This window comes from Agelaius tricolor, unplaced genomic scaffold, assembly GCF_023055355.1.
Source record: "Agelaius tricolor isolate 1412-34295 unplaced genomic scaffold, bAgeTri1.0.p SCAF_4, whole genome shotgun sequence".
NCBI classification, from domain to species: Eukaryota; Metazoa; Chordata; class Aves; order Passeriformes; family Icteridae; genus Agelaius; species Agelaius tricolor.
Genome location: NW_027269264.1, coordinates 24,336,633 through 24,363,837, shown reverse-complemented (window position 1 = coordinate 24,363,837; position 27,205 = coordinate 24,336,633). Strand labels below are relative to the sequence as shown.

At 37.0% G+C, this 27,205-nt stretch overlaps 1 protein-coding gene across 3 annotated transcripts in view; it reads right to left on the bottom strand.

Annotated features, from left to right (window-relative positions):
* The window catches only part of PIP5K1B (phosphatidylinositol-4-phosphate 5-kinase type 1 beta), a 96,408-nt gene that overhangs the window by 56,667 nt on the left and 12,536 nt on the right, over positions 1 to 27,205 (bottom strand). For 2 of the 3 annotated variants that reach the window (XM_071424922.1, XM_071424921.1), the window contains exons 4-5: positions 4,065 to 4,146; positions 3,281 to 3,349 (exon numbers count right to left, since the gene is read on the bottom strand). The exons of the other annotated variant lie outside the window; for it this stretch is intronic. In XM_071424922.1, coding sequence (XP_071281023.1) covers positions 3,281 to 3,349 — 69 coding nt within the window. In that variant the 5' untranslated portion in view covers positions 4,065 to 4,146. The remainder of the gene's footprint in view (positions 1 to 3,280; positions 3,350 to 4,064; positions 4,147 to 27,205) is intronic. 3 annotated transcript variants of the gene reach the window in all.

The window sequence follows — 27,205 nt, the reverse complement described above, 5'->3', positions numbered from 1 at the left end:
AATAACCAGTCTCTCTTATATCCCTTACCTTGTTTCTCTGAGAAAAATCCTCACAACAAAAAAAGGCCACAAACCCAAACAAACAAAAAACCCAAACAAAAACCCCAAGCCAAAAGCAAAAGAAACAAAGCTAACCAACAAAAAGCCCTCCACCCTAAAAGAACTGGCCACAGTCTGCACAATTTACAATTTCTTTGATCTCAAAGTTATTTTAATTCTCTACCTTAAAAGCTGCATGGAACATGTATCTGTGAAGTGTCTCTTTCATTAACTAAGTTCTTTGATCTGGGTGACTGAAACACTTTATTATTCATATTCACACTGTAGACTTAACAACTTCTCAAAATTTACAAATAGACAGAAAATCCATAAGTAGTTTCAGATTACGATGTTTGTAAAAAATGCATGCAGCTGAACAGCTTAGCAGCCCCACCTTAAAAATCACAATTTAAAAGAGAGAAAAACACCCTGGTTTTCAAAAGGGAGAAAAAAAAACGCAACCAAAAAACCCCGAAAAACCCAAACAAACAAAGAAACACCTAAAAATCTAAAAATCCCCAAAACAAATAAAAAGAAAGTTGTGCTCCCTCTTCTCTCAAGACTTTGACTACATAACAACAGACAATTAAAAGCCAGAGGAGCATTTATGTCAAAATGCAGCCCCAGAAAAACTGAAAGCTTAAAAGAAAACAGTGGAAAGAAGGAGCATGATTCATAATAAAAATCATGCTCTGTCTTGGTCTAGTTATGCATTTCAGAGTCCGAAAGGATAGTGTAACAATGCTCATGCAAGCTCTTTCACAAGGTTATAGTAATTTAAGAAATTTCTTGGAACTTCAAGATGTTTACATTCATGCAGATGGCAAGTCAGCTGACTACTGTAGGAAATTGAAGAGCTGGAGATTCAGATTATTATATTAGTTCAGATAAAGCTGTTACCTACCTCTATTTCAGCTGAGATTAACAAAATAAAAAAGGAAATATTGCAATAATCTAAAATTTCAGAGAAAAACCTGATAGCCTTACAGACTGCTTTTTATTCTGGAAAGTTTTATCAAGGAGTCAGAGGTGCTCTCCTGCAGATAACCTGAGTTAGGTGAAAACAAGCTAACTTAAAGCAGTGAAATACAGTCATTACTACAGAAGTTTGTAATACATGGATAGCAGTTATAACTACCTGAAACAACCCGAGTAGCTGAAAAAGCACCAGCTGAGGAAACAAGCTCTTCCCCAGCCCAGACTTCTGGAGAAAGTGGCACAGGAAGTCACAGGAAGGACTGTAAGTATGTTTCAATCAAAACAATACATGACTGGAGATCTGTAAATGGAAAACCTGTGGGCAATTTAAGACAGGCAGCTTCTGGCTGCAAACAAGCCTTCTACAGAGTACTATTTCTCTGTGTAACTTACCTAAAACCATGGAGTTAAATGAGAAATTATATGAAATGCCTCTGATGAGCACAAGTCCTACCAGGCTTATGCTATACTTCCAAAATACACTACTAATACCTCTGAATGTCCATTTAAAAACAGAAACAATGTATATAGAATATCTGAAGGAGGTGAGGATCACAGAATCACAGAGTGGTTTAGGTTGGAAGGGATCACCAGTGGGGTCATCTGTTTCCAACCTCCCTGCTAAAGCAGAGTCTTCAATATTTAACAGAAGGTGCAGAGTTTCTAAGGAATTTGACTTAAGAAAAAAGAGACATTGTTAAAATGAGGCATCAGGCAAATATATGTTAGCAGTTAGCTCTGCATGGATAAATTTTGAGATCAAAATTTATTAATATTTTATTAAAATTACCACAAAAAGGAAAAGTATGATGATACTATTAGGTAATAATACTAAACTATTAGGGGCATATGCAACACAGGATCTCGAGCACAGAACAACTGAAGGTGTAATTACATGAAAAGGAAATAAATTGGCATAAGATACAACAACTGGCAGTGCAGAGACAGAACCTGGAGGTCACTGTGATATGTGAGTGCGATGCAGCTGTGTGCTTCTGACAGTCACTGTGATATGTGAGTGTGATGCAGCTGTGAATCACAGGTCTTGTCAGAGGTACTTCCAGCAGATACACAGTAGAATTTGCGCCATAGTGAGAAGACTTTCTACAGCTTCTTCTGAAAGGCTGTGAATTTATAGTTGAAGAGGAACAGAGAAGAGTATGTGGGATGACCAGGGGGAATGGAAGCTTGCCTATGGCTATTACTAGTCTAGTCTAGCAACATAAACCTGGAGAAGTTCAGGCACCAAACATTTCTTCCTTTCTCATATTAATTGTCAAGACAAATTCTGACTTCTACCTTTTAAAGTCGTCAGTTGGGAAATTTGAACTAACCTGTATTAAAAACAAATATTTCCTTTCATTTCTGAGAAAAATATCTGGAATGCTAAGGCCACCAAGGTACTGGCAATGTAACTGCCAGGAAAAGGGATGGTAAAACAAATAGCTTATCGATCTCCTTGACTTTACCAGCAGTTGCTGGTTGCTGTAAGCAACACCCAGAAATTAAAAACCCTAATCACTGTATGTACTACAGAAGCATGTGGACTTCTGGGCTAGATTACAGAATTCATTTTAAAACATAATCACCATTTCTTTGAGATGATCTGTCAAAGTAATGATAAAATCCAGTAGCTAACAATTTGGTTGTGTAAATATGTAAAGAAAAATTTGCTTTTATAGCTCAGCTTAGTCATCAAAATTGCTAGTGGACTTAAATAATGCTGGTCACGGACAATCTGTATCAGAAAAACAAACCCCAAACCATTATCAGCAATATCTAAATGGACTATTGATGCATGCTCCTACATTAAATATGTTCTCTCTTATACATCTCTTTTTTTAAAAATACTTAGCAAACAAATAGTGGTCTGCTTGGCAAAGTGCTGGAAAGATGCTTTGCTTTTCGGGTTTGTAGTCTAGACACATTACATAAACACTCAAAGCATTTGGAAACTGTAAATTTCTTACAACAGTGTTTAAGGCCAGAGATGTGTGTGTTGCTAAGAGCAAAAATTTCTATCAATCTAGCAATATGGTATACTTTAAAGCTGGACTAAACAAGTTTTAAATAGTCAGTTCTGTGGTGGATAGAAATATTTTATGACTTCACAGAAGGGATAAAGTAATTTCAAAAACCCCATGGAACAGGTTTTATTTGTTCTTGGTTTTAATAAGTTCTGAAATATGTTCACATACAGCAGGTCTGAATTACCGACATGAAGGGAAAAACATACAATAAAAAGGTTGAAGCTTTTATTTACCTTTTTATATGTTTTCTCTTCATTTGGCTTTCCAGCAGTAATGTCTCCATTTTCAGTAACAGACGACATCTAATAACAGAAGCTTAAGTTACAAAGACAGTATTTGCTTTACAAAGGTAATTGTTCAGAAAAATCCTATAATTTATTATCCATTTTTGCTAAATTCAAACTTCTCAGAGATATTCCTAGGGTATTTCTTGTACCCTAGGAAGTATTTTCCACACAGACTAAAATGACAGCACTGGCCCAGCAATATGTCCAGCATATGACTGATTCTACATGACTCTGCATCTTTTCCCCACACCAGTGTGCAGTGCGGTCTTGCTCCTCAGCCTGCTGCGTGAGATGTTCTTGAAAGGGCAAAACTATGAAGCTCATGACTCAGATATTCAGTGGCATGTCTCAGTAGTCTAAGGTCCTTGGCTGCATCAATATTCTGTATCTCCTCAAGGTAGCAAGGAAATAATAGACTACCACAGAGTTGCAGAATATTCTGAGTTGAAGGAACCCACAATGTTCACTGAGTCCAATCCTTAAGTGAATTGCCCATATAGGGATCAAAGCCACAGCCTTGGCATTATTAACATCATGCTCTAACTATTTGACATTGTATCCTATCACAGCTGTAAAGCCATTCTAGACCAAGAATAAACCACTAAGATAGAGATCACCTTGGTAAGACACTGACTGCGTTTGCCAAAGTAAACAAAATAAAAAGGCAAAATGAGATGGTTTAAAATAATTCTAAATTTTACTGATACTTTAACAAGGGAATTATACTTACCCTTATGAACAACAGAACAGGTCATCTGGAGCTGAGAGTGAAGATCAAGCCATTTATTGGTGGTGGTAATATTTTTCACAGCCTATTATAAGAAATATCTGTCATCATTATGCCTTAACAAACTTTCATCTCACAGAATAGCTGTAGATTTCCTTTTATTACTATTCTTCAGCCCAAGCAAGCATTCAGCTACAAGTGAGGCTTTTTAAGAATCATGTCAAATAACTTGGTTACTATAATTAGAAATTGCTATACTTAAAACATATTATAACTTAACTTGGTTAATATACTTAGAAACTGGCAGTATTACACAGGAGGGAATCAGTGCAGAGTAATTCCTTTTTGCCCTAGATATTTCATCCCTGTGGCACAAGCACCTCTACAATAAAACATTTATGTAGAGCAGTGCACATACATGCTCTGGAGTGTTGTGTAGTTACATGTGTTATTAATCTTATAGCCTTATAATCTCCAACCACTTATAAGAAATAGATGTGATGGTTTGGAAGACAGCACATTGAAAAGTCACAGATTACAAATTAAAAAAAAACCTAATGATACCTCAAATGAGAAGAAAATCTCACTTTGTCTTTAAGCAGTTCAAACAGCATCTTGTACATAACAAAAATTTGGTTTAAGAAAGTATTCTTGGGCCTCATTCACTGATTTTATTTTCCCCTAATCTAAAGGGTATACTTAGCACTACCAAGGAACCTTTAAATAAAAGGAGTCAAAGTCACTATTTTCCTTTCCTTTTCTTCAGAGCAGCGTCTGAGCCAAAAAAAGAGAAAAAGGTGGGGGACACAACAAATAGAAACTTGGAGTTTCTGAGAAGAAAACAATGCCTCCTTAGAAAAAGACACTTCTTACATTGCATACCAGTACTTTCCTCCTGCAGCTAACTGTACTCTTCATTGTAGCCTCCATCTAAGTAACGTGTGTTAATGAGTAATTCCTTCATTTGGACATGCATTAGCAGTCTCCTATGCACTGAACTCCTATTTAAAGGCAATGACTTAGTTTTTATAGCTTTTTAAATTGTATGTAGTTCACCTCACTCACCTATATTCACACATTTAATATTAATATTCACCCATGCTTACAACTCTATCAGTACACAAAGGCATCAAGAACTTGCTAAAACAGCTTTTGCAGGAAAAAAAATGTCATCTTAATTACTAGTAGAAGACTTTTTAAATAACTGATCATTGGTTTAAAACACCAATCATCACCCAAGCTGTTGTTCTCCACACACCTCCCAAGACTATTGATACAATATGATGTTCCACTACACACAAAACTTCCTAAATTATGAGCACACAGATTCAGCAAAAGCCAAACATAAATGCAACATGGGAGCTTTCATGCAGTAAGTTAGCTGAAGAAAGCACTCATACTAGACGTGGGAGAAAAGCCTGTTTTTTCCCCAGCACAGACAGAACACTTCACTTACGTGAAAATATACCCCTGCAATGCTGACAACAATAGGAAACAGACAACGAGAGACAAGTTCAGTAACTACCAAGTATAAAAACTCATACACCATAAAGAAGGTAAATTTTTCCTGTATGTGTTAGTTCAATTCCTAAAGGCATCTAGAATAGAACTATTTTTGTTCTAATCTTTTGAGAAACAGAACACACCAGTCTATCTTTACTGTGGTTGTGTTAAACAACTTTCAAAATCTGTGCTGTGACAACCATCTCTAGTTCCATGCTAACAATTTTTTGCAAAGCAAGCAATACTTTATGTATTTTCCTCTTGCCCTAGAGCTACTGAAGCAGTACATGGTGCCTTCTCACACGCTTTATAATGTGCAGAGCAACAGCTACTGTCTCAGTTCTGATGAGGTTTAACAGTTCAAAGACAGGTCACAACTTACAATCTTGGACTCACTTCCAGGCTAACCTACAACTATTTAGTTTTTTGTTACCATAGCAGGAAATTACTGTAACTAAAGCACTGAATCTCTGTATGTGTCTGACAAAGGAAAAGCTCACAATATACTAAGACATGGGGTAGGGGCGGGTAGTGGAAGAAAACATTTCATTTCAGAAATACTGTAGTGTGCTGACTTTGGCTGGAATAAAGTTAATTTTCTTCACAGTAGCTAGTGTGGGGTTATGTTTTAGATTTGTGCTAGAAACAGTGTTGGTAATTCAGGGATATTTTCTACTCTTGCATAGTGCTTACACAGCATCAAGGCCTTTTCTGCAGCCTTGCTGCATCAAGGCCTTGCTGTGCCCTTCCAGTGCACGGGCTGGCAATTCACAAGGAGCTGGGAAAGGAAACAGCCGGACAGATGAACCCAGCTGACCAAAGGGATATTCCAGACAACATGGCATCATGCTTAGCATGATGGGGGAAGAAGGAGCTGGGGGAAGAAGGAAGGGAGGATGGTCAAAGTGACTGTGTTTTCCTTCCCAAATCACTGTTACATGTTATGGAGCCCTGCTTTCCTGGGAATGTCTGAACAGCTTCCTGCTCATGGGAAATGGTGAATGAATTCCTTGTTTTGCTTTACTTGCACACACGGCTTTTGATTTACCTATTTACCTATTTAGAGAGAAACAGTCTTTATCTCTGCCCCTGAGTTTTCTCACTTTTACTCTATTGATTCTCTCCCCAATTCCATCAGGGGGTAGTGAGTGAGCCAGTGTGTGTGGTTCAGTGGCTGGCTGGGCTTAAACCATGAGTGAAAGACAGCTATAAAGATCCCATCTTTAGCTTCCTAGATGCTGTCCTACCTGATAACAAAGAAAGAGAAACATTAAAGTACAGAAGGAATTTAAAGTTTTTTTCCCCAGTACTCTTGAAGAGTCAACATTTTGGTCACAAATCTTACATGCAACAAAAACTACTGTCTTCTTGAAACACAAGATTACAGCCTTCAGTTCCAGCCTTCTGCTCCAAACACCTCCTAGTCCTAAATGCAGACTTTGAAAAAATCACATCTATTCAATGTATGCTTCAGGGGGAAAAAAATAGTGTTTCACAGTTTAGTTTCTCACACTAGAATCATAGAACCACATGCTTCTTAACTAACACAAGCTGCAATTTCCATCACTCTGGGGGAAAAGTGCCATATGCATTTTCCTCTAGAGCTACAGGGACAACTTTTCAATTTCTCTGATCAGCCAGAAGCCCACAATGTCAACACCACCCTGCCCACCACATAGCTGGCATTTTGGAACAGAGATGACAGACAGGAAACATGAGCTTCCTACCCAGCTTTGATTTCTTTTCCCGAATTTTTAATTCCATGTTCCTTACACAGTCAAAATTTACCTTTTAATAACAGCATAAGGTATTCATTTTTCCAGATTGTAAATAACCAGCTGTTTTTACACAACCTGAGTTGCTGAGGCCCAGCTCACATGAGCAGTTATTTGTACCTTACACCCAAAAGGCCCCTCAGCTCAAATTTAAATTAACTTTAGAACTTCCAACAACTTCAGTGAAAGCCAACACCCATGAAAAAAGCTAGTGCTAGATTCCTACAGGCCTATGTATTAGTTCATTCAACCAAAAATCAGGTCTGCTTTCTTCCATTACCATGAAAACATTTTTGGGTTTTTTTTGGAAAATCCATTTCTTAGTATAGTCAGACCATTTTCTTAAACAAATAATTTTTTAAAAACATTAATAAAACATGCTGTTGAGGAATCACACTTCAAATAAAAGCCATGTAACTTTTCATGACATGTTCTTTCAATTGTAATTACATGTTCTTGTTCTGACTGATAGTTAAAATTGAAATAGTCTTCATAGCTTTTAATACAGACATATTTCTGGATGGACTGCTGTCAGGTCTCTGCATTGAGTTAGAAACCTCACGCAAAAGAAAACAGATTTATAACTTCTCACAGGTGTAATCTTTAATTTTAATTATGAGGAGGAAAAAAAAAAGCAAGACAAAACAAGATTAAATGAAGCCTTAAATTATCCATTGGGCAGAGGGAGAATACTAGAAATCAGAGAATTCAAGAAACAATTATGTATGTTTAAAATTAATAATATACAAATAAAATAGATGGTGCAGTGCAGATTTTTCAGTCTGAAACACACAAATACATTTTCAGGAACACTTTGGATTGGTTTTGGGTTTTTTTCTGGCAAGTGAATGCATTGGGATGGAATACACAATTTTGGACTCAATCCAGAAACTTCATTCTCATAGTTCAGTGCATGTCAGATTACCTATTTATTTAACTGTTTCTTAATCCTTGAATAGTTCTCTTTTGCCAGGAGGACACTAAATCCTCAGAATATGGCAGGTGACTTTTCAGAAAAGCACAAAGACTCTTACATTAAATTCATACCAATGGTACTAACTCAGAACCAGCCAAAAAAAGATTATCAGAATAGTAATTGTATCTGTCCTAAGTAAGTGGGACTTTACACACCAAGACTGCATTCTTTCTTGATCACAGCAGCTTGTCAGTAAGTACAACATGTAAGGATGCTGACAAGAATTTCTAGTCCTACAAACAGCATATATAATGAATTCCATTAAAAAGAATCATCAGGTCAAATTCCTTTGTAAGTCCTGTCTCCCTTTTGTTACTACTTTGAAGCAGCAGCTTCTAAGACAACTATGAAAATCATAGTCATTCCATTAGTGCAAATCTGTTACTGGTGAGATTTGTTCAGACATATTTCCCTCATGGAAGCTGTGAGAGTAGCATTTAAAGTCAGTTCTTCAACTCACTAAAAGGACTTGCAGATCTGTAAGACAGCATTCTTCCACCAAACCACATTGGGAACAGTCATACACTGCCAGATTTCAGCCCTGATGTGAAGCTGGAGACCTTTGTTACACAAAATTTTGCCAGAAGAGGCAAGTCTTCTAAGCCAAAAATGCTCTATAGTGGAAGAAATCCATGAATACATATTCATTAATGAAAAGCTACTCCTTTCATACTTGTCCTCTTGTGTTTCCCCTACCCCAAGCTCAAGCACCCAAAAACCATTCATGGTATTCTTGGAGCTACCTGAAGGCAGCTCCAAATTTAAAAGGCACTATTAAAGCTAACTCCCCTCCTTCTTTGAAATGATAGAGATTTGAGTTCATACCTTCTTAGGCACTGAACAAACTTCTCCTACAGATGATGCATTTATAAAGTCTCCCTCCTGTCTGGATTCTCTGCCAACTAATACAATATGCACAATATGCACAGCACTGGATTTCCAAATTAGATCTCATCTTATCTTGCTTATTATTCCATGAAACTTGCTGGTACTCTGGACCATTGTCAAATTTAGTTGACAAACGTAGGTCATACAAAACTGTCAATCATTTTTTCCCTACCCTCTCCAGCAGAATTTGAACAATAGGATTATTTATCAGATTATTTGTAAATAAAGGAGTTTGGGACACAAAAAATCCTCTGAGATACATAAGAATTGCCTACACACATCATGTTTCCATACAAAATCCATCCAAAGGTATCAGCGTACTATCAGCACTATTTTCAGAAGGCTCAAGAGGCAAACGACTTGTTAGCTTCAGGTGAATAGTAGGACTTCAATTGGTTTTATTACATTTTAGCTCCTTAAAGAAGCTTTTCTCCATGCTTTAAAACAATGCTGACTATAATTTTCATGGTTTAATTGCCTTCCTTCTGAGTTTATCAGACAATGAAGAGTGGTGTTTAGGAACCTGCAAGCAATGCTAGGCAGAGTGCCAAAACACAGATATAAAGAAGTGAAAGGAAGCATAATTTAATGCACAGAGCAGTAAAAGGAACAACACATCAAAGATCCGACAGCTTTCTTAACAGTCATCACAAGTTAACCCCCTCTCCAAAAACCTTATGTCTTTTAATGTCAGAGAACATTTTTTATACATGAGGGCTCAGGCAGTTACATAGCCTCCAAATAAAAATTGAGGTAATGTATGTAGCCACTCAGTTACAAGAAAAAAAATAAATATATATATACACAATCTCTATTTTTTTTTCGTAACATCCTAAACACTAGTTTGGGATGTCACTTTGTATCAGAAGGACACATAGACATCTAAGATCAAACTTATATGCTCCCATATCTGAAACGTCTGAGGAGTAAAAGATAACATACATATTTTTAAGCTGATGTATCCTGATAATGAAGTAAATATTTACATGCTGCATTGGACTCAATCATTTAAAAGTCATTAAAAGCCTCAAATCTAAAAAAATTTGGATTTTCAATCTGAGAGCATTTAATCCACCCAATCCCTGTAATGCCTGTCAGCCTAATAAATCTCTGCTGTCAAGTGCTGTGATTGACTTCCACTCTTCACAGAAGTACTGAGAGATCTCTTATGTCTATTACTGCAAAAGTAGAGCAAACTTTTTACTGCATCATATTCATTTATGTCACTAAAAAAGTAATTTAAATATGAATTTAAAGAAGAAGGAGGGAAAAAGTACAGAAAAACCCCAAACAATTAGGTCTGAAACCTTGTCAAGATCTCCCAGCCCACAACTTATTACAGCAGTTTTAAGGGTGACTGAAAGTAAAATCTTCCATGTAAAATTTGTGATAGTACTTGTGAAAACTGGAAAATGCTATTCTTGCTAATTAATGCTAGAATGAACAATTTCAGAGTACAGAGAACAGCTAAAAAAAGGAGATCAGAAACTGTGTAGCCTGTGACGCCTAACATGAAAAGCCAACTAAACAACAAAAAAAAAAAACAAACCCAAACAAACAAAAAACCCAAACAAACAAACAAACAAAAAACCAAAAAAAGCCCTGATTAGTCTACCTATCTGATTGGTTTTTATTTTGCCTCAAAAATAATAAGATTAAAATCAGAAGTCATACACAACGTGATGAAATTCACAAATAAAATAAAAGGTAAAAATCTCCTCTTTCTCCTGGTCTTTGTAATACCATCAGCCCGGCACAAATGCTACAGTGAAAGCAGCAAGGAAAAACCAACACAAAACTGCCATTTAGACTGTACATCTACTCTAAGTCATGTCAGCTGTTCACACCACCTTTATTTACCTAGCTTTAATAACACACATTAGTTTCAGTGCCCTGACAGATCTTTTAGTCTCTCAGCAACTAATCTGAGCACAATGCTAAGATTCTGATACTGTTTGATTTCTACAGTTGCCCTCCCCTCCTTCCTCCCCCCAGTTTCAGGAATACAGCACAGTACTTGGCTGGCTTTTAAAAATGTCATAATAGGAGTAGGATTTTTTTTAGTTTGCTGGCTGGATTTGAAAAGTAACTTATCATACTATTCATACTATAAAAAACATATGTTCATATTGTAATGTTTTGATTTATTGCAAGAAATGTCAGATCATCTATCTTCCTCCTCTAGCTTTCAGATGGGAAAAAAAATGAAAATGTGGAACTTCAGAAAATACCACTTCCATCAAAGTCTACAAATACTCAGAATACATCTGATTACCCAGAAGATTTGACAACCTACAAGAGTCCCTTCCTCTTCCATTTAAAGTAGTAGTCCTTGTGCACTAACCTGTGCTTCAAGGTGAAACACACTACCACTGTAATATCCAGGGGCACCAGAGCAGCTTCACAAACTATAGCTACAAATCATATCCTTCGTTTCAAAAATAATCTGCTGACATTCTTTCAGATGGAAATGATTTTACAACAATGCAAATAAAACTGAAAATTCATTGAAGGAATCAAAGTGTAGAAGTCCTTGGAAACATGGCATACTGTGCTCATTCAACAAAGCACATAGATTTCAATTTCTAACTTCTGTATTTTGTCAATTCTGCATGTGACAAATAAGCTGCACAGAAGAGGAGGGTTGGACTTCGTTCCTCCTCCATGAATTTCCAAATTCAAGGCTTCATTCCAAGGGCCTTAAATCTACCTCACTCCTCTATTCCCTATTAGCCTACTTAACATTTAGTGTCAACTACTGTGTCTTCTGCTTTTCCCAGAAGCACCTGAGGATCTCTTACATCTTGCCAAATACCATCTGTAAAGGCAGAGCAAACTTTCTACTGTGTACTAGATGCTGTTGATGTCTTAATAACCATGGGACTTTTCCAAGTCAGTGAGCTCAGATCAGCAATCAGAAAGAGCAAACATTTGATCTGACATAACTGACGTCAAATTGTGTATCTTGCAGAAACTGTTAACAGGCCCTCCTTTCGCAAAGTGAAATGGCCCCATTAACTTCTCATTATTTAGTAACAGTCTGAAAGCATACAAAGCAGAAAGGCATATTTATACATAGCCAAAGAAGACTTCCCAATTGCTACTTACATTTTCACTATTCTGATTTCATGTGCACTTTTACAATAACAGCACTATAAAAGCACTAGAAGAAGAAGACTAGCAAGCTTTCTCTAAAGACATCCGGAATTACAAATTAATAAAAGTGTCAAGATAGGGTTGTCTTTGAAACAACTGAAAGAAGGAAACATCTGCATGCTATATACAACAGTATGCAATATAAGTTAGGGTAGTATCACAGTGAAGGGCACAGGTAGAAGACTTGGCAGAGCCCAGAATAAGAGTTCTGCTCCTTTACTTTGGCAGCTTTGGTATGGCAATGGACTACTGTTACTAACACATACCAGACACTGCACTTTGAGATAAAGCCACCACGTGATGCATCCTGTCCAATAAAATACTGCAGTACACTGAGACAAATGGTTGATAAGGAAAAAGGCACAAGGAGAGGCAAAATTCTTCTACATTTGTCTTTGATGGTACGTGCAAAATAGAGTGACAGGGATCATGCAACACTGTGGTCATGATTTCTTGAAAGGAAAGCACGACAAGCTGCTTCACTCAAATAAGCAGCAAGTAAGATTCATGGGGAATGAAATCTCATGTATGGCAAAAAGGAGATCACCCATTTCTAAAGGAATGATACAAAACAGAGATGCAAACAATCCCACCTTGCTGGGTGGGGAATACATATAAAAGTAATTTGGCCAACCCAGAAGCTTCAGTAATCTGAAACTCCAGAAATAGTCATTTGAGAAAAGAAAAATAGGTCAAATGGACTTGGAAAAGATTAAGTATAAAAAGAATAGATTGAACATGCAAGATAAAAAGCACAAAAGCACAGGACAAGTTACTTTGATAAGAAATGCATTTGTAATAACAAGAACTTCACAATAGCTGTATTGCTCTAGTTTGAAATATTTATCTTTTTACTCATCCACTTTTTTCCATCTCAAAAGGAGGTCAACCATACTCAAAACTGCTATGCAAACATAACTTTACAACAGAGGCAAGAATAAAAAATGGTAATAAGAATACTTTCCTTTAAAGAACATTGAGAGTTTTGGGTGGACAACACAAAAAACTGTGGTTAAATAATTTGCATGCACTAAAACAGATGGTATAATTTGTGCATCAGTTCTACACAGGTAACTCATAAATGATACACTACTGGGAATTATTTAGGCTATTTTCATATTAGCATGTAATTATTCACAACAAAGTTTGCAGAAGGATATGTCATGGAAGCACTGAACTCAATGCATGAGTGGATTATTATGATCTCCAAGTTCTCTGTGCTTTCTTCCCCAGGTCCTCTGAGTATAACTTTTGCACATATAGCTGTTAATGGATGCTAGCTAAGTTAAACTGTTCAGCAGTAAGATTATATAAGAAATTCAAGTATTTTAAAATCCCCTTTTTGTCTCCAATTGAGGGCCATTCCATACAGCTGCAAACAGACAGTTGAAGACTGGAAGAGATTACCCTGGAGGATGTGACAGGTAATATCTGAGATTCTTTTAATAGATTAGTCTACTTTTTAAAAAGTAGTTGATAATGTTTTGAAGGAAGGAAAAGATCTGGTTACTGCCATGGCTCTTCCTGGTTTCCATCGAATCACTAGGTATCACTCAGACTGGATATCTGCAACAATTTCAGCTGGTCCAGGCTGATGCTACTGCAGTCCTGCCTTCCAAGCATGCATTGGGTAGCATCATTATTATGCACCAGTGCTACTCCTGCCCCAGGACAACTCAACTGAACTAACAAAAAAAGTAACCTACCAAAGAATAGCAACCATAATGGAATCCCTTAGAACAGCTTTGTTATGGTCACCCCTAAAATCAAAAAGAAACTTGGGAGGGAATGACGAAGGTAATGAATACTGTTAGACCCTTGATTCATGATGGAGGAAAGACCAATTGCCTCAGCTGTTTCAATCACTCACATAATTTTGCATAACCTCAGAGTCACCAGTCCACTAATGATAATACCAGGAAACAAGACTGAGAGACAGATGGAAAGAAGCATTAGCAACAGTGCTCAATGGGCCAGGCAACAGCGCCCAAACTGAGTTCAACATTAGCTTCAGAGAAAATGGAAATGCATGGGTAAGATTAGGCTCCCAAATGTATATTCATACAGCAACTTGTTTTTCAGGTGCCTAGCTTGTGTGAAAAATAAGGTCACGTCATAAGAATGACGTAAGCACCAAATGCAAAAGTTGTGTATAAATTCAAGATGAAAGATACTCTAAGTTACTCTACTGAGTAAGAATATCTATTGTAACCAATTAACCCCCCCACATACTCTTTCTTCAGGAAAGCTAAAACTGCAATTACTAGACGCTTCCCTTGGACAGCTACAACTTAATTTTGGTTAGCATTTAATAGAAAGCTTACTTTACTCTTGAAAAGGATTTGAAAAAACTGTCTTGTACCAGCCTCGACAGAGAACAAATCCTATTTCACTAGAATTCCTTTGACTAAATTAAGAGCTCCCAGTTTCCTATAGAGCAGAAGTTCCTCAGATACATTTCCCAAATCACTCAAAAAGCTATAGAAAAGGAAAGTATTATCCCATTTTATGACATGCCCTATAAAGTACAAAAGCTGGAGTCTTCTTGGTTTAAAGATCATCTCTTAACATATTTCTTTTTAAACCACAGAGAAAGCTTCAAGGGAGAAAAAAACCATTTCAGAAGCTACATAGGACAAAAAAAACCCTCAAAAAACATGATTAATACAATAACATGAATTTCTGAAACCAATTCAGTAAATAACTGCTCAGCGTGCAAGGAAATACTGATATTTGTCAGAGCTCCTGTCATCAAACCAGGACAGATATTTTGCAGCCCTAGAATGGAACTGCAATGTGGGAACCAAAAGAACTGTGACAATTTTCATAAAGTTATTCCATTCTCTGACTGGAATGTGGCTGCTTAAATGTAAAGGTTACTACTGCCCTTATAAGGAACCATATATTTATGTTCATGCCAAGATTATCTTTTTGCCTTTGCTTTTGTACCTTTCACATAAATTTCATGTATCCTCAGTACTCTTAGCATGCATATTTGTAACTCCTTAAGTATGATAACTTAGCATAGTCCTATACTCTGTTAGGCCAGGAGATCAAACATCCTAAAGGCCTCATAGTAGGAGGCCTTTAGGCCAGAAAACCCTACACTATCTTGGAAAACCAATGTCCTCTCTGGAACATATCCTGTAAACCAGATTTGGCCCATCCCGGGTGAAATTCCATGCATGAGGAAATATCACGCCATTCATCCAGGCCTCCCACTGGGGGTGTCCTTGTTAGATATGCTAATTTGTATGGTCTATAAATTGTACACGTGATCTGTCGCGTGTGCACGTTGCGGCGCATCCCACCTTGGTGAAGTGGTGCACCAATAAGGATCCTTATTAAAATACCAAGGTAAAAACCCCATATCCCTTAACTGCGTCTGGCTCTCAGATTTTTAAGACCAGTAAAAGGCATCATTGTTCTCCAAGCCATGCCTTGAATGAACAGATCAGAATGGGCAAGTGACTACTTTTTTTCCCAACAGTATGCTTTGGCACTCAGCTGAATTACGAGCATATCTGCACTGGAATATACAAATCCAAACCACATCAACACACATATCTATTCTACTAACATCAAGTAACATGAGATATATCGTGGTAAGAAACACATACAACTGTTTTAAGGCATGGACACAGTCACAGATTTTTTAAATGGCAATCAAAATGTTTTCAAATAAACCTTTAAAAGTAGTATGACAAATGACAATAACAAATTGTCTCCAATAGTCTTTCACTTGCCAAACCAAATTGAAAAACCTGTCCCTGAACAGTTTTGGCAGCAAGAAAGTAAGATGAAGTCATTACTAGATGTTTTTGCCAGTTCTGAAACACTATTATTCTTCTGAAATTGTTTATACTACACATATAGTTGCACCACCTTGAACATTTTTGTATTAAAAAAATGCAAGTTAACAAACAATATAGAAGCACCATCACAGTCTCCCTCCCCTTGAACTTCTTTGCAAAGGACTAGCTGGATTTAAATATCCTAGCTGGAAATATTATAGGAAAATTCAAAATCTTATGCTACCACTGTAAGTAAAGAACACATCTGCACATAAATTTGCCCTTTCAATTTAAAAGTGTCCATGTACACGTGAGCAGGACTTAAAACAAAAAGAAGACAGTTTACCACCAGCAACAAGAGTAAGCAGTGGGTGGTAGCTTTGTAGAAGACCCATACACAACCTGACACCAGAACCTGTGAACTCTTCCAAGAAAATGAGTGTGAGTTTTCCCACAAATTAAAATGTCTCTGAATTCTTGAGAGGCTTAAATAAGAATCTCCTTCCTTCACACAAAAGCCCTTTGAAACAATATCTCCACCACACACTGCATCATTATAACTGGGTTGCAAGCATCATTATAAGTAGGTTAGAAAAGGCATCCAGTATTATCTCTAAGTCAGTTAACAGCCCACACCATAGTTTTCAGAAGGTAAAAATACAGCTTTCAGCATTTAGAAAGAAAAAACCCACACAACTAATCACAGTTTTTGCTCAATGTATACTGTTTTATGAATTATTAACTAGAAAAAAAACAAGATTCTGACAAGATGAAACATGGCTATGAATATTATAAAGATTCCATAGACTAAAGTGGAAAAACCCCAAGAATTCAGCCACACATTATCCCAGGAGCAGAGTGTTCTTACAATTTAAGGTGTACAATGCAGTAGCCTATTTTATTATTCCTTATCCGGCATTAATCTGCTGGAACATCTGATTAAATTAATCAAATACCTTTTTCAGCCTACAATTTTACTGGCTACTGGATTGGGGGTTTTTAGTCTGAGATGACAAAGATTGGTATATTCAACAGCACATATTTTAAATGCATTTATAGAAAATTGCCTTTGACAAGTTGTTGTTAACAGTGTGTAGCCCCCGAACCTTTCTGTTTTCTGTCTTGTTCCTGGGAATAGGGAGCCTGATGATTAGCTATGTAAGAGAAAAGTGATATTCATTAAAATTTCATTCTCACTGGCTATGCTTTTACTTTATAGAAATAAACCGGTCTTCAGTTTTGCTTGCAATATGGCAGCATTAGAAGAGCACTGAGCTGTAGCCCAGCATTAGCAACCAAGGATTGCCAAATAAAGGACAAGAATACTGCAAGACAAGAGCCAGCCAGACAAGCCTGCCTGCTTATCCTTCATCATCATTCTAGCAGCAAGGATGGCCAGGGGACAGACAGATGGTCACCTTCACTGCAGAAATAGGTGCAGCAGGTTGTCACAAAAATGGTGATGGTGGCATGAACAATTTTCTTGCAGAGCACAGCATTACTCAGATGCTTGTAAAAGGTAGCCATTAGCTTAAGAAAACCTTTAGGTTTAGATCAGCTAAAAACCTTTCCTGAGTTTTACCAGCTGTGGCTGGTGTGCTTGTGTGTCTGCGCGCGAGTCAGTGCGTGCACATGGAAAAGTGAGAGAGGAAGGCTAGACAATAAGATGCCTCACAAGGCTGGTCTGAAGGTGTAATCACATTTTAAAAGCTGCTGTTAACATGCAGTGACTAACACTGGTCTGGTATGAAAGCTGAAAAAACGACATTATCCACATCTCCCTTCAAAGCAAAAGGTTTTCAGTAAAAAGCACTGGTTTGGAGATACAGGTCTGAGCTTGCAGTTTTTTTCAAGAGAATGGAGGAGTTGCTAGGTGATGGTGAAGGCAGGCTATGACAGAAAGAAGATATACAGACTTAACACAGCAGTGGATGGCAAATCCATCTCCCCTCATAGCAGTAAGGCAGTGATCAAGCAATTTTTTTTGGTAGATGCTTCTGTCAGGAATTTTTCCAAATCATAGCAAAGATGATGTGGTTTTCTAATTAACATAACTAATTAGAAAAAATAATTTTATAACTAATCCGTGATATCTTGTTCTACCAAAAAACGTTGGTAGAAATTTATAGTAGGCACCTGTTTTTGTACACCAGCCTCTGAAAAACCTCTTGCATCAGTGGGCCCAGCAGGTCACAAACTTGGGTTTGGAGGCATCTCCTTCCATACCATTGAGTTACAGGTAGCACAGGAACTCTGCATAACAAACATAGCTCCCAAGCACTGACACGTATAAGGCTGGCGGGACAGAAGGGGAATCTCCAGGGGCATTTCATACCTCCATGGCATGCATCTCTGTGAGGATGTGTACCTTTCTTTGCTCAGAAATCAGCCAAGGCTTCTGAAGTCTCTCTCTGTCTCTCACTTTGTCCATTTCCTTTGCACTTTGTTTATGTCCTCAGAGCAAGAAGAAAACTAAATCTAGCTAAAAAGCATCCTTTCTTTCACTTTGAAGACTTTTGTGCATAAAACGGACAGGAAGGGTGCAAATGAGCACAGGGAGCAAGTTGGGATGGGAAACAAAGTAAAAATAAAGAGCAAAAAAGGCAAGAAAGGAAGGGAGACACCCAACAAGACACTGTGCACAACTGAACTGGGAAGAAAGGAGGAATGGGAAGCTGTAGTGGATGAAGAGCAAGAGAACCAAAGTAGAAGGAACATACCCGTTAATCGGAAACACATGCATAGGAAATGATTTCTGCTTTGGTCTGCTAAAACAGGCCTTCAGTGCCATTAAATTTGAATGGTCAAAAGGGTACTGAGGGGAAGGGAAAAAAATACATTTAAAAAGTCAATAAAGAGCTGATTGTAAGAAAGAGAGCAAAGAAAACAATTTTTTTTCCTTTCTTTAATTAAGGAAAAAAGTAAAAGGCAAAAAACCCACAGGCATATTTTAATGCATCTCTGTGAGGAATATATCAAGTACAGCAATATTTTCAGATGGATCAATTTGAGGTATTACATTTATGCATAGCTTTGGCTAAAACAGAAACAACAACACATATTGAAAAATTCAGCAAGATATTAAACACAGCTTTTACTGCAATACATGCTGTCAATATTGGGAAACATCTTCCTGAATGGTTATTTCAAATACATTGATCTTTAGTAGAAATGCAGGTAAAGCATATTTTAAAACCCAGTCAGGCAAGTAAGATTAAATTACTGTTCACATTTGTGATGATCCTCCAAATGGTGTTTTTCCAAGCAAAACAGACACATCTGGAAGTCTAGGTGTACACTGATCTATAGCAAAAAGTTACATTTGCATATTCTGTTTGGATAATTTGATGGTTACAAAAGGAACATCTGAACTAAGGGACACAGTCAAAGGAGCAAGATGTGAACCTCCACTTGGCAAGAGTTCTGTGTTACACCATTCTTGCAAATTGGACAAAGGCATAAGTTTCAATTTCTTTCCAACCTCTGTTACCAGGGTCTAAAATTAGCCTCATGTAGATGAGAAGCCCAATCACAATAAAGCAGAAAAGGTTTGAGTGAGTGAAGTTACCTCTGCAATACATTTTTTTATTTTTATAACAGAGAGCCTTTACAATGGGCATCTACTGCTCATGCACCCTTTCTTTTCCTCTATCAATTATATCATGAGAAAGAGATCACAGAATAAACAAAACAGCAAATATTGTATGCAAAGGTTTTTCTTCCAAGTTGCATAGAAGCCTAACTATAGGCCCTGAGACATAAACACAGGCTATCACTACCTACATCTCATGGCCACAATTCCAGCAAAAAGCATTCATTTGTGAATTTTAGTATAGCAGTTTATAGGATCCTAGAATGGCTTGGGCTGGAAGAGGCCTTTAAAGATCATGTTGTTCCAACTCCACTGGCATAGCACCTCTCACTAGGCCAGGTTGCTCAGAGCCCCATCCAACCTGACCTTCTGTGGGCAACTAGTTCCAGTGCCCCATCACTACATAGTAAAGAATTTCTTCCTAATAGCTAATCCATCTTCTCCCAGTTTAAAGCCATTAGCCTTGCCCTTGTCACTACATGGCCTTGTCAAAAGTCCATTGCCAGCTTTCTTGTAGGCCCCTTTTAGGTACTGAAAGATGCAATAAGGTCTTCCTGGAGCCGTCTCTTCTCCAGGCTGAACAATTCCAACTCTCTCAGCCTGTCAGACCCCTGATCATTTTTCTACATATCTTGCACTGGATGTATTCATAGCAGTCTGGATAGGGAAATTGTTTTCCTCCTACTTCTGCACTGACAGAAGTTGCTATTTGTATACAAACAAAGTATTTTATATGAAAGTATTTCTATGACTGAAACAGCTTTGCACTCTCTCACTCTTATATTCATCCTACACTAGCTGAACTAATCTGTATGCCTTATTGAAACAGAGAAGGAGTCCACCTATTGTTTTTTTACACAGACCTCAAGTCTCACACCATCTTTGCAAGGTATAAACATGAAGCACCACAATCAGCATGCACAGCCTGAGGCCTTTTTTTCTTATCCCACAGAAGAGGAGACACCATACAGAGGCCTGAATTTTTCTCACATTGCTTCATCCTGGACATGATGACAATTTCTAGCTACAAATATGTCCTTCATCAGGTTTGTTCCTTTGTGACCTCAGTGTAATTTGTAAAAAAATTATTTTTAACATCTGGACTATCTTTGTGATTTCAAATGCCCTACAGTCCTGCTAGATTCCACATTTCACCATTATCCTAAGAGCATTAGTATAGTTAACTTGAAACACATTTGTTTTTCCCCTTTTGCAGCTTGTTATATAATTCTTACCAGGATTATACATATTTAATAATAAGGGAAAAAAACAGCATGATTTTCCTCCCCCGCCAACACCCTGTGTCAAAAGAAATGTATTAATATTTTTGAACATGAAGACATTCCATAAATACATTCCAAGTAGGCTTTTTGCAGAACACACCATTTTATCAGTGCTAAATTTGAGATACAAGTCCAAAAGCTGCCTTTGCAGCTCATTAAATCAATGCTATTTTGACAGTATGCTGCAGTATGTGTGCTCCTGCATGAGAAAGTTTCACCACTACCTTCTTGTACTGTAACTTTGTCACTGCAAACTTCTCTCAATATAGCTTCCTGATATCACTTGGCACCATGCACCATTATTTCCACAGGGAACAACTTTCAGCATCACAAGAAATGGCTCAAAAATAAGAGAAGCAAGTTGTTTCTGAAGAAATGTGTTTCCCTTACTTCCTGCATTACTACAGCCTTAGTGAAATTGCTTTGAAACTTGGTTGCTGGTAGAATCTGGTCCTGTTTTTTGGTTTTTTTCGTTGTTTTAATTAAAAAAAAAGTGAAAGTACTTGTGTCACAAAACCCCCACCTCTATTGCAGTAGCTTCAGAAATAATCTCATAGAACAGGAATAGCAAAACTAATCCTAAGGAAACAATAGCATACCACTTTGTTAAAAAAATGCACACTTAATTTTGCTGCATTACTTATTAAGAACACAATATAGTACAAGTCCAGTGTCTCTTAGTATGAAAAAATTCAGCCTTCATTATTATTTGTAAAAGATACTTTTATTATATATTTACATTTACTTAAATAAAAACAGTATTTATTCTCATATATAAGATGCCTCTCTTATCCCCATTTTAGAGCATAAATAGTGAAAGCCCAAAGTATTTCATATCTCACACAGGAGCCAGGCTACATAAATCTCTGTAAATGTCACCCCAAACAAGTATATTATCCAAATCTCAGGAGAATAAGGAAAAAACAAAGATAAACACAAGAAGTAGGAGAGGTAAGTTGACCACTCTAGAAAAATTGCCTTGGTAGATAAAGTACAGGCAAGTGAGTTAGTGGTGCATCTTTATGCAGTGCAGAAAAGCCAGGTGAGAAAAGTGTGGTTCTGCAACAGACTAGAAAATGAAAGGCTTTTCACCCACCATCCTCAGCCTGATATTCTCTCTCCCCTCTAAGACTTTCCACTGCTAAAACTTTTTATTGTCAAATGACATGCATGAGTTATCAGTAGTGCACAACCCAACAACAGGCACTTTGTCTCTGAATGGTATTTAAGGAAATTCCCTGAAAAAGAAAGCTAGTGCTATTTTGCATGAAACTTTTTAAAAACTATTTTGTCTTGAAATAGTAGTTTTTGAAGCTGTGTTTAGCACAGACTCAAAACAGAGTCCTGGATTTAAGAAATTATATATTTGAAAAAAGAGAAGGCCCCAGAGGCTGTATCTGCAATATGCTGCAGCGCCAGACAGGACTATCTGGACAACATTTTATGAGAGGCCAGCAATAACCACGGAGGGGACGTATTTTAAAAACTCGCAAAAGCAGCCCAGTTTCTTACAATCCCATATGAAAATGGGTTATTTCAAGTGCACTTAATGGGGAAGTTTTAACTGCACTTATTACAATTGCTCTAGGACCTGAGCATGCTTCTTGAAGCAGCATGACAGTCAAGAGTATTTTTTCTATTTTGGTGGTCAGGCTTAACCATCAGTGCTTGCAAAGATCTGGAGTACAGCTTTGCCCACCTCTCTTGATAACTCAGGAAATCTGAAAAGGGAGTGCTTATTGGTTTCATGCCTGCACAGCAAAGCTCTATTAATGCTTCAACAGTGCAACTGAAAGAGTAATTTCCAATTTCAATATCTGAGTTGCACAAAAAGTGCATTAGGTATTTTAACTTGCTTCCAAGAAGCTTTCTTGAGTTACAATTTCAAGGAAGGACTATGCTTCTTACCAAAAACATCTAGATTTCCTTGTAGCAGTGGGACAAGTAGCAAAAGACAGAATTGTTCATGTAGTTGAAGCACAGACACTTATAGGCCAAACAACCTGTAAAGTTTATACATTAATACTACAGAATCATGCAAGATATGTTAGAGTTCTTACAGGATCTAAATAAAACTGGGGTGAGAGGAAAGTCATCCTAATTCACACATTTTCCAGTGAATTGTTGCTTGAAATTACCTGCTTAACAGCCATTCCCCCCACCTCCATAATATCATTCAAGACAGAAAAAGCTATTCTGTAAGTACCCACAAACTTGTGGTCAATTTCCTCAATTTTACTAGAAACAAACAGGAATTTAAAAATACCACTGTTCAGAGTAGACTTTTGAAAACAGCATATGCTTTTCATCTCTGTTAAAGCACATTTTTAAGCCATTAGGCAGGCATATTGTAATGAAAGGAAAGACATGAAATGGAAATCTTTCTTGAGTTCAGAAAAGCCCTTCATAGATAAGCTAAAGAATGCTTTTATACACATGGACACAATTTGTATACACGTATATTACGTATTTTGTCTACATTACATTACTACACCATTTAGCTATATTATGATGACCATAGAATTGTTTGGGTTGGAAGAGGCCTTTATGTTTCAGCTATTTCTAACTCCCTGTGAAGGTCAGAAACACCTTCCACTAGACTGATGGCACACATACATATACTGGACATGTATACGTGCACAGAGATAAAGCTTATGAAATACAATTTGTGGCTAACATGCAGTGGTAAAATGAAAAATATTCTCAACTGAACATGACATCAAAACTGTGAAATGGGGAAGGAATTTGTTCCCACATAATTTACAATTAAAAAAGACACATTTTTGCTGAAGAATAGTATCAAAAGCAATAGGACACTATAAAATAATAATAATAATAGTAATGCATAATAACGGCATATTCTTACATATATGTTCTTACAATATTTGAAATACTAAACATTTCAAAGCAAATCTAATACCGTATTTTTTAAATTATGGCATAATATGAATAATGAATCAGTGAGTAACAGCCTCTTTAATGCATAGTTGATGTTGGAAACTTGTGAATTTTCATTAAGAGAAATTTATCTTAACTTATTCAAATAAATTAGAATTTTATTGTGTGGCACTGCAACAGTGTTAGATCTGACTGACTCCTGACTTTCAAGTCCCTTTATCATATCAACTAAACATACAAACTACTTTCCATTGCATTTTTGTAAGACTTTAATTAGCCAAAATTTCTGTTAATTACTGGCATTCTTAAGTTGCATTGCTAGATGAAAAGAAAAAATTTCTTGTCAATAGGAGGTACAGGAGCTGCAGAACCATGTTTCATGGGCCACACCCAAATAAATCCAATTCTGACTGAGCAGGAATGAGAATTCCTCTTCCCAGTGAAACCCAGATATGTAGGGATACATTTTGCCATTGTAGACTGATTTTTAAAGATGACATCACAAGGATTTTTGGTGTTAATTCAGCAGAACACAATACAATTGAAATTATTTCATACATACAATTCCCAGGATTCTTCAACAAAATGCGAAGATTAATTTTGTGCTGTGTAAAAATTGTGTTTGAAAATTTACATTCAATTTTAATGGTGAAGACACTGTGTCCAGCAAAACCTCATAAAAGCTTTAAGAAAACCACTGAAGATTTTATTCCTCATCCTTCCAAGTTTCAGGGTGCTCCTGCGAATCCCAGCCTTTAGTATATTAAAGACATACTATCATTTTCACTTTGTTAATTCATATTGCACAGTATTTCTCAGAGTTTGCAAAACCCATTCTAAATATCACTTACAGCTGATGGTGAAAGTAACAAATTCACAGAGTCAATTTCTGAGGTCCCACAGAAAGACTCTGAACATCCACCTTCCTTTATCACATCTGCTGTACATTTTAATTCGCCAAAACATCTAAGTCAAACTCTTTTTGCTTCCAACCTTTTCAGCCAAACTTTTGCTGCTTTTAATTGCAATAATCCCCACTGTGTCAAATGCACTCTGCATAAAAGGATAATCAATATTAAGAGCACTGCAAGCAAACATCCAAGCATTTAATGTGGCTGCTACTAAAACAAAGTTTAAATCCAAGCAATTACTAAATCCCAGCCAGACATTTGTCAATAGGATCCCTAGAGATTATTGCAAATACAAAAACTAAGCATAATTTTTTACTAAACTTAGTTGCTTACTCTGTCAAAGTACTTCATAAAAATACATATTTCTAGCAGATTTCATGTCACTTGTGATGCTTTAGCACAATATTAGAGTGTTGAGAACACTGAGGAAAATGTTTACTTTTTGACAAACAAGTTAAATCCCTGTAATTACACCTCAAGTTTTAAGATAAACTCTTTCTGCTTTGAAGATCTATGAAAGAATCAAAGATTTGTTCAATAGCAGCCAACAAAAATATCATTAAGCATCTTTTGTTTTTTAACTCAACATTTATGAGCCACACTTTTCATCCATACCACCATTTATTTGCAGGTAAACTACATTCTTCTATTAATGTAATGCTGTGACAAGAAAAAAAAAAAAAAACAACAAACCAACCAATCAAAAAATACCCCAAAAAACTACCCACCAAAAAGCCCCCAAACAAACAAACCAACCAAATAAAAAACCAAAAATCCTCTAAACAAAATAGAACAAAAAACCTCACAGCCAAAAAAAAAAACCAAACCCCCCCAAAAAAACCAACAATTCAAAGCCAAGCAAAAAACTTGTAATTTACTTCCTAACACAGTCTGATATTATACATCTAACTTCATCTAAAATTGCCACTTGCATTTTAACCTCCAGTTTAACCATACTAAACAAACTATGTACTTGTGTGCTTTCATACTGGCCATAGTATTTTGTTATCCTGTTACACCACATTAAGTCAGAAATATACTGAACATCAAGGCTGAGGAAATTTCAGATCATATTTGCTAACTACATAAATTCAACTCAAAGTTCGATAATACATGTGTGAACAACATTTGAATAGACCAGATAATTTCAGATGAAAATTAAGTGAATATGATTATTTTAGATTTAAGCTCTTCCTTGAACCCGAAACAACCACAAGAAAATCCCCCTGAGTTTTGGAAAAAAGTATAAGCAGCTTGACACTGCTGTATCCCTGTGACTTCCAAGATCCTTCTGACCACAGAATCAGCCTGGCATAGGGATGCAGTTATAAACAGGTAAAATTCAGCTCCAGTAAGAGCTGCAATAATGCCATGCATGGAAAAAGTTTAAAAGATGTCTTATCCTAATTACTGTGGCTTATATTTCTGAAATAAATGACTCCATTTTTTAGCCTCTATCAGGGTGAGGGGAAAAAAACTAACAAAACCAAACATGAGCATCTTCCTTTCAAAAGGCAAATGTACAGTCTAAACTGGATTATGATTTGGCAATATATGCTATTATTTTTAAAAATTAAGTGAAGCAAATTAGCTACCAATCCCAATTAGTACAGATGGGGGGGGGGGGGGGGTTGTCCCACAATTCACACTGTCATAATTTAATAAAAAATATATTTGTTTCAGAGTAATTTTTTTGTTCAAAGAGAACTTCTAATTACTCAAATACAACCTGATGTGAGAAGAATGAAACATACAAAGCCACACTGGTTTTTACAGTGTCACATCACAACCAAAGAGATCAGATAGTCCTTCAATCATAGGTGACTTTCACAATTCTTTTTTAAGTTTAAGATAGACCAAAACCAGGCATAGACTATGGATGTGCATCAGTTCTCTATGGTACCACGTTACATGTCTCCAGACACCAAGCTCCTCACCATCAGTCACCTGCATCAACACTACAATGATGCCTGCCTTCTGCCAGCTGTGCCTGGGGCACACCTGCCCACACCACTGTGCACAAGGCTGATTTAGGGCACTGGCAACACTGCCATCGGGTAAATGATACTGAGGGCCAGAGGGGGTCCTTGCCCACGTAACAGAAATGCAAGCAAGTATGCAAAAGCCATGACCAGCTAGAAGATCCATTGCAACCTTTGTATCAGGGCACACACCTACACCTAGCAGGGTTCCCCTTGTTTGTCCAAGGAACACCTAGATTCAGATCGCACCACTTCAGCTCCTACACTTCTCAGAGGGACAGAGAGGGGATGAGAATAAGCCTGAACAGCAAACTAACAAAGGGAACACCAACAGTAGGATCACACAAAAGGGTCTTCATCAGGTTTCAAACTTCTGTTGACGCAGA